The sequence below is a fragment of the Atta cephalotes genome (assembly GCF_000143395.1).
Source record: "Atta cephalotes unplaced genomic scaffold scaffold00062, whole genome shotgun sequence".
In the NCBI taxonomy this organism is placed as follows: domain Eukaryota; kingdom Metazoa; phylum Arthropoda; class Insecta; order Hymenoptera; family Formicidae; genus Atta; species Atta cephalotes.
The window spans coordinates 1302943-1311589 of NW_012130126.1; the positions used below are offsets into that span (position 1 = coordinate 1302943).

The 8647-nt window shown below is 35.0% G+C and overlaps 1 protein-coding gene across 1 annotated transcript; it reads left to right on the top strand.

Annotated features, from left to right (window-relative positions):
• The first annotated feature begins 5591 nt into the window (after window positions 1–5591).
• On the top strand, window positions 5592–6564 carry LOC105623688 (ADP-ribosylation factor 6). Its single transcript, XM_012205069.1, has 4 exons — window positions 5592–5673; window positions 5899–6002; window positions 6079–6277; window positions 6422–6564. Exons 1-4 carry the CDS (start codon window positions 5592–5594, stop codon window positions 6562–6564), a joined length of 528 nt encoding a protein of 175 aa, XP_012060459.1.
• Window positions 6565–8647: the final 2083 nt, after the last annotated feature.

An 8647-nucleotide genomic window follows, 5' to 3' on the forward strand; every position in this document is an offset into this window, starting at 1 on the left:
TATATATATATATATATATATATATATATATATATATATATACATATACATATATATGTATGATGAACGCAACTCGCGACTTGTATTCGATCCGTGTACCACACGGGAAACTCTGATCTTTAGGATCAAATGGTTATATTTCTTCCGTCGCAATCGCGTGAAAGGCAAGCAGGTTATCTCTTCGTACCTCCTCTTTTTCTCTCTTCGACTGTATGTCGCGTTTTTCGATATATCTCGTAGAGCGAATCAATCGTAATTCATAATCCACGACTGGCCCGAGATGAGAATCCCAGTCACGGTGTCTCGCAGCCGCGGATATTGCGACCATCGCGGCGCCACGATTAATATACGATTATCATAAATTCTAATCGTGAAATTTAAATATCAAACGGCGCGTAATGTTTACCGAGACCGGGGAAAGGTGCCGACTTTTTCTCAGCGCGCCGAGAGGAGAGCCGAGCTTATCGTATTTGCATTAACGACCATCCGGCGTGAATTAATGGCTGATTATGCGGCATTCCTGAATGCATTTACCAGCCGCGTGTGCCCGTAACGTGCGCACACGCTCTTCATTTAAATAGCGGCAAATAGCGTTTTCTCTCTTCAGGTGCAAGCATGTACAGAACAGACGTATGTCTAATTTAAATCCGCGCGGTGCCCACGTTCTTATTTCTTAGTAGCGTGTAAACCTACATGTCCATAGGTATGTTAAGCGCCGCCGCTGAGATCCGGACGTTTTACGGCCGCACGCACGCATGTCGTTAAACGATGGGAATGTTGGCGCCGTCGCATGACTACGCGGCGCGGAGGTGGTATATACTAATATACAGCACCACGCGTAGCGTACCGATCCGCTCTGAGAAATAATGCAACGCGAGCAGTCTGCGGCGCGCGAAAGATCAGCCACGTCCAATCTCGATTCTGGAGTAACAAGGAGCGAGAAGCATCCCCATCTTCTCCGCTGCTCTCCCTCTCCACTCGCTTCGTCTCGCCTCGCCTCGTCTCGCCACGCCTCGCCTCGCCTCGTCTTACCATGCCTTGCATCGCGCCGCGCCGCGCCGCGCCGCGCCTCGTTTCGCGTCAGATAAAACGAGGTGTCGGCGCCCACGCCGTATCACGCCACGTACACATCCTTCGCGAACGTTACAAACGTTTGAACGGACGACGCGACGTCGTGAAAAAAATCACTCGCGCCATCGGTTGCACTCAGCAGAACAATCAATTTTACAATTGTTGTAAAATTTTTTAATATGATTGGCGTTGCCCTTGGTTTCTTACTGAATTTAAAGATTAATGCCCATTTCCATCAATGTAGATTAACTTTAATCTCGGTTCAACTTACTTTTTGTCTTTTTCTATAGTTTTAAAGATTAGGAAAAGACAAAGAGTAAGTTGAACTGAGATTAAAGTTGATCTATGGTTGGTGGAAATGGGCATTAATGTATAAATCAATTATATTGAAGAATCTTACAACAGTTGCAAAGATGTTTTTTCTACTAGTCATTATCTGCAAGTTTTATGTTGTATATACGGTATCTTCGATAATAAAATTCATTTGGGAATTTTTTTGTAGACGTTATTACAGCTCGCTAAGAGAGTTTATATTCTGTCGATATTATTTAAAAGTAGTAGCACGACATCAATATTATAAGTTTGCACTCGACGCAATATAAATATAATGCAACAACTTAAATAGAATAACACAAGTCACGTAACGTCAAAAAGACGTGAAAATGAATCGTAAATGATTGAAAAATCATCACTTTTAGTGATCATTTTAATATCACATGATGATTTATGTTTTGCTTGAAAATCATATTCTGTTAAATTATAACAATGATTATGTTATTTCTATATAGTTGATGTCGATGAATATCTTTTAACAAAAAGATTCTGCGATGAAATCTTTTTGACGAATACAGAACAGACTCGAAATCACGTTTGTAAAAAGAATATTTGTATAAGCTTCAAAAAGTAGCTTTCCTCGTAACTATTTTCAATTATTTCTTAAAACAATTATTTTCAATATTTCATATTTCGTTAACATTATTTTCCGTGATAAATTTCATAAATTTTAGAAAATTTCGCTTCGCTTTCTCGTTTCTACACTGAGAAAAAAATATAATATATAATATAATAACATTTACAGTAAGTAAATATTTGTTCAATAAAAAAAATGATTGTTAAATCAAATTAACATTTCTTGTATTTCTTGTAAATAAATATATCTTTATATTTAATAAATATTTAGTTGGCAGTATTCAAGTAAATATTTATTAAAATTGACTATATTTTTTTTTCAGTGTACGTATAACTTGCGGGAATTGAAATAGTTCATAAAGATGTTTTGAAGTGTTTTGAAGTTGTAGAGAGAGAGACAGTGTAGGATATATGTTATCTGAAGAAAAAAAATGTGATGATCTATAACTCTAAAGCTATGGCACAAAAAAATTTAAACAGTAAGATATATAAGCAGTAAAAGCGTATCAACATTTTGAATTTGTTATGGCTTACATTATCATTGCCTATATATATTATATGTTTAGCCGATTTGTTTGTTACTGCTTAAGTTTTTTGTATACCAACTTTAAACATACATTTTCTAAACTTTACTTGTTATCTGCTTTTTTTCTTTAATATTTGAATACATATTATATGTGTTTATTATTTTTCTCTATTTCTAACGCATTGAAGAAATGGAGAATATTATCTACATATGTATAGATACTATTTATATATATATATATATATATATATATATATATATATTTATATATATTTATATATATTTATATATATATATATATTTTCAAGTGAATAGATCTTAATTCTTTATTTCCAGAAAGTTTATAAAAGTTAACAAGTACATTCGTTTTAGACGCGTTTTCTGTATTTTGCGCTTCTCTTTTCCTTTTTGAATACTATATTTATACAATAAACATAGCTAGGATAGATAGTTTTCCAGCAAGAGATGAGTATGACACAGTGAATCTTTGTTTGTCACTAGTGAAACAAAGATGATTGAAATAAAGTTTCTTATATGTAGAACATCTGCAATGGACGCATATACATATATGTACATATAGCTGTATTTTCATATTTAAAATTTTTTATTGTCCTCGAAATTATGCGAAGAAAATAACAATTAGAAACAAGAAAATGTTAACATAAGCGCTTTCTTGCTAATCCAATCGTATTACAATTTATTGGATCCTATACATATACTTATTACATTCTTTTGTGTGGAAAGTACAGAGAGAAAGAACAATTCTATAATATCTACTGAGATCTCGCGGGAGGTTGTTAGTTTCATTGAGTGACGTGCGATAGCGCGAGGTGTCGCGTAAACGATTGCAAAGCAAAGAGTGCAAAGCAAACGATGCAAACATGCGCCGTGCGCGCCGCAGCCCCGTAACCGTAATTCCTGTAATTTACGGAGGGACGTGACGACGACAATGCCGTCGTCTCGTGCCTGAACGCGACGATGAAATAACGCTTTTTCCTGAGCGTACGAGATGGGAACTGTTAAATCGATCGATAGAAAGTTATGCGCAGCGTTATTGTGATGTGTCCGTGTAGTATTATTAACAGTCAAGTACTCGTTCTACTCTGCAGATGTTTTTCGGTGAGTTGCTTCGCGCTCCTACCTTCCCTTTCCCTCTGTCCCTGCTGGTTTCTACCCAACCCCTCCTCTCTTGACCGCATGCCACCGTTCGAAACGGCGAATCGCGAGCCACCGCGAGCGCGACTCGCTGCAAATGAAAGTACATTTTTCGCACGACTGTCTGGAAACGTTTTCCAACGTTTTCGTCGCCGACGATCGATAGCCCGCGAACGTCAAAGCGAATTCTATCTCAGTTTTCTCTCCTTGCCTTTTATAGTTATCTGTCTCTCTCAAAACCTGTTACTATTACAATCCAGACATTCCTGATTGTGTAGAACGAATTAGCGCAGCCCGATAAAAAGTTCGTTCCTGTCTCTTCGCCCACACATGAACACGCCTTTCCGTTTCGGGCGGCGCGGAGCGGAGCAGAGCAAAGCAGTTCGTTCCTTTCGTTTTGCACTTTCTGCACCTTGGATGTCGATCTCGATGACTTGAATATATGAGCGTTCCATTAGGTATGTTTCAGCTGCACTTGTTACACTTTCCTTTCTACATTCAAAATAAATTTTTAAATAAGGGAGTTTTAAATATATAATTTTTAAACATATAATTTTTGAATAAGCTACCTCGGTTTGTATTTCCCACAGTTCTTTCCTTTTCCTCTTCTCCTTTTTGTAACCTGATTGTACGTCCTTCCATTTTGAATAACGTACCAAAAACGATCAGAAACGATCAGCGATTTAATTATGCAGATCAAATTAAAAGGATAGGTATTATATTTGCAAACGACATGTTTCATTAATTCAAATATATATATTATAGACCGGATTAAATAAAATAATTAATATACGGAGACCAGGAAGCGATTGTATAACTTTTTTCTTAAAAGGCGAAAACATGAATAAAAATATTTATCATTATCGAAGATGAAATTTTTCTTTTTTTTACATTTCCGGCCTAAAGAAAAAGTTATACACATATGATATAAATATATATATTTATACACTAAAGATCCAGTATTTTTCAATTAGTGACACAAGTCGACACAAACATCACTTTATCTTATTGGCATTCAGTAAGTAACAAAGGTAAAACGACACTTTTGTACTTTTGTTACTCACTGAATGCCAAGAAAGATAAAAATGATGTGTTTATGTCGACTTATGTCACCAAAATGGAAAGCAGCCAATGTATCAACGCGCGAATTTTTAAATCAAGCTGTCGTTTTTACTCAAATACTTTTTTCAATCTTGTACCAGTAGAAACAAACGGAGGAAAATGCGAGGGATATGAACGCGAGATGATCTATTCTGAATGCAGAAAGTGCAGCTAAAACGAGCAAATACCACGCACTGAGGATTACACCCTGTGCTATGATGGTGGCGGTAGCGGCAGCCGACGATGTTCGCGCACGCAGATAGGTTAGGGGAAGTGTTGGCCGCTGCCTCGTTCGTGTTTATCCGCGTTGTCAAAGAATCGAAGTCGCGTCTCGCCTGCAGGTCATCTCCAGTGAACGTCCGACCGCGATGAGAGATTCGTAGCGGAGGTTAGACGCCGAGGTAACCGTCGATCGATTTCGCGCGATCGAGAGCAGTAATGCACAGATAAGACGTGGAATTTAAACGTGGGCTTTAAACGATTTCCACGTCGATTTCCGCCAAGCTTGACTCGATACGACGAGAGCTTTGCTCTTTATTCCTCTCTACGCGACAGACCGATCGGTTACCATTGATTTTTACGCGTTGATTTTTCGCATCCATGAAATCTTAATTTAATATCGTGCCAAAACTTGTTGTAACTTGTTGAGTGCGTTTTAAGTTGTATCCATGCATTCCATTATTATGATAATGACAGAAGATATCCGAGATCCGCGGTGACAGAACGACGCGATGTTGTTAGATAAGTTTAAAATTTCAGCAAACCGTTAATTATACATTGTGCACTTTGTAAAGTACAGGTGCCGGGTGCGTAGAACACAGCTGGCAAAATGGGCAAATTGTTGTCAAAGATCTTTGGCAACAAGGAGATGCGTATCCTCATGTTAGGACTGGATGCAGCAGGAAAAACTAGTATCCTTTGCGACACTGTAATTACGAGTGTGTCTTACATATTTATTATTCCTATATTTATTTTACTTTTGATTTTTTTTCTATTATTAAGCAAGACGTTACATAATTTGGCTGTACTGTTTTATAATTGAATCAATTATATGTTATATAATGTATGGTATATAAAAAAAATATTTTTCAATTCATCTTTTGTATAAATTTATTTCCTTAATGAAATTATATCAGCAATATTGTATAAACTTAAACTAGGACAGTCTGTGACAACTATACCAACTGTAGGATTCAATGTAGAAACAGTTACCTATAAGAATGTTAAATTTAATGTGTGGGTAAGTATGAAGTTTTTTTCTGTAAAAGTGTAAATTATTTACTTTTAATTAAATGAAATATTTCTGTTATTTTTAGGATGTAGGTGGTCAAGATAAAATACGTCCGTTATGGCGTCATTACTATACAGGAACGCAAGGACTTATTTTTGTAGTAGACTGTGCGGATCGAGATAGAATTGACGAAGCCCGTCAAGAACTTCATCGAATCATTAATGATAGGGAAATGCGTGATGCGATAATTTTAATCTTTGCTAATAAACAAGATCTTCCGGATGGTAAGTCATATTTATATTACGATATTTGTTAGCAGTTATAAATATAAATAATAAAGTAGATGCATTGTATACATATGCTACAGTTATCTTTATATAGCTTAGCACAACATATGAATTTTTGTCCGTACTTTGTTTTTTCTTTAGCAATGAAACCGCACGAAATACAAGAGAAACTGGGATTAACTAGGATACGAGATAGAAATTGGTACGTTCAGCCATCTTGTGCCACAACGGGAGACGGGCTTTATGAAGGCCTTACGTGGTTAACCAGTAATCATAAATTATGAGCAAATATTTATTTTTCACAAATTAGTTATATATACAGAGAATATACGTTTGCTTTGTATTTTTTATTTTAATTTATCATATGGAGGCTCCATCAAGACGAACAGCAACTGACAATGATATATTTGACAACATCTTTTTTACTAGTATAGTTATCACAGATGCAAAAGCGGGGGGGGGGGGAGGAAGAGAAATGATATAAAGATGACTATTAATGGTGTGTTCCAATAATATCGCTCCTAGGGAAATAGTAATTTATTGTAAACGAGGTACCAAGGGTTTACGCGTGACCTTTGTTATACTAGCTATTTATCCCATGTCATGGAAATAATTACCGAATAAAGTTATGCTTAGCGGGTTTAATACCGCTTTCTGTACATGTAACATATTCACACAAGTGTACTATTTCATGAGACACACAAATTGTACAAGTTAAAAAAATTACGAGAATCTAATTATGATATTAAGAGGTTCACGGGGATTAGTATACTGTATAACTTACCTTTCAGGATCATATCTAATATCTAACTGTTATTTGAGCGGCAAGTACCTCAAGTTTTTAATGAAAGCAGTTAGAGATTTTTAACTTCGTAATATCTTGTTGTCAAAATGCTATCTAATGTGTATTATATAATATTCATATATATAGCCCGTGAATACGTGAATAAATTTAAAATACCTGTATTTAGGCTTTATACAGCACAGCAAGATTATTCTGTTTGTAAACATCCTTGTTGTTTAGAGTTTTGTGCCGAAAAATTTTCGTTTATTTTTTTTGTGTCTTCCAAACTTGCGTTTTAAATTAGTTCTCATCTCTTTCACATTGTTTACCGATTGTTATTATGATTACGCACAAATCGCGGAATAAGAAATAATGCAATAAGAAGTTATCGGTTTACTGATACTGTGAGCTCAAAAACCAAAAAAGAAAATGAAAAGAAAACAATGTTTCAAAGAACATAACAGCATTGAATCTGCCAATATTTTTTACTATTTAAGTGAATATCGGATAATAAAGCATATTAGTATTAGGTAACGATCGGGTCATTAAGGACATTTTAAACGGATGAAATAAATGTTTCCGTGTCATCAATCATTTCATTTCTCATAGCATAATCTATAGAGTAAGATTAGTAAGAATATACTTCGAGATTCATAACTGATTCATAGAAGTTAACAAGTGTTCACAAAATGTTTGTGTATGATTATCGAATCAAATTAAGTTACGAGTAAATAACAGTGATAATACATACCTTGTAATTTGTGAATGCATTGACACCTTGTTTACATTCCATTGATTAGCAAATTAGATTGTTAGAGAAATGTTTTAGTTATATATGAATAATCTTCTACTTGGATTATAACAAGAGATTTTTCCAGACGTAAGTTATTGTATAACTTCCTCAGCATCCGTACCATTAATGTTAAGTATCTTACTTAAGAGATGGTGTGAGGTTGAATGTGCATCGTCTGTATAAAAATCATAATCAGGCTTTGGAAATACGGAATTGTTTTTCGGAGAACATTAGACGTATTACTTTGCACTCTATGATTACGTATTGTACAACCTCGTAATCTCTACATTTTTTTCACAACAACATTTCAAGTAGCGCTATCATTATTGTGTACCCTTTCTAATCGTATAATATATATTATATAATTGTTTATTATATAATTGTAATTACGTTTTTACCGTCAGCTTTAGCAGAAGTCATTTTCTCTTATTAAATGTGATGTTATGATGTTAATTGACGAAGTTTTATGTATATAAATATGTTTGATATGGTCCAGCTAATATGTCGAGCGTCTTATGTGTTCCATATATCCACACTAATATGCTATAAAGATAAAATACAAGATGATAACGAATAACGAATATATACGAAAAGTTTCTCGAGGACTAATAGAAAATATTATTTCAATGGCGTTTTGATAAAAAGAAAAATACATAGACAAGGAAAAAAATCGTTCCAAGAAGACAATATAAGTTTCAGAAAGAAAATAAATTCTAAATTTTTTTTTACACACACACACACACACACACACACACACACACACACACACACTAGAAGTATACTCCTACAT

Bases quoted from the DNA above. Each gene is read 5' to 3' on its own strand.
- LOC105623688 (XM_012205069.1), top strand. From the start codon at position 5,592: ATGGGCAAATTGTTGTCAAAGATCTTTGGCAACAAGGAGATGCGTATC. The intron at 5,674-5,898 runs GTATCCTTTGCG...AAATTATATCAG, and splicing joins GGATGCAGCAGGAAAAACTA to CAATATTGTATAAACTTAAA. The intron at 6,278-6,421 runs GTAAGTCATATT...TTTTTTCTTTAG, and splicing joins TAAACAAGATCTTCCGGATG to CAATGAAACCGCACGAAATA.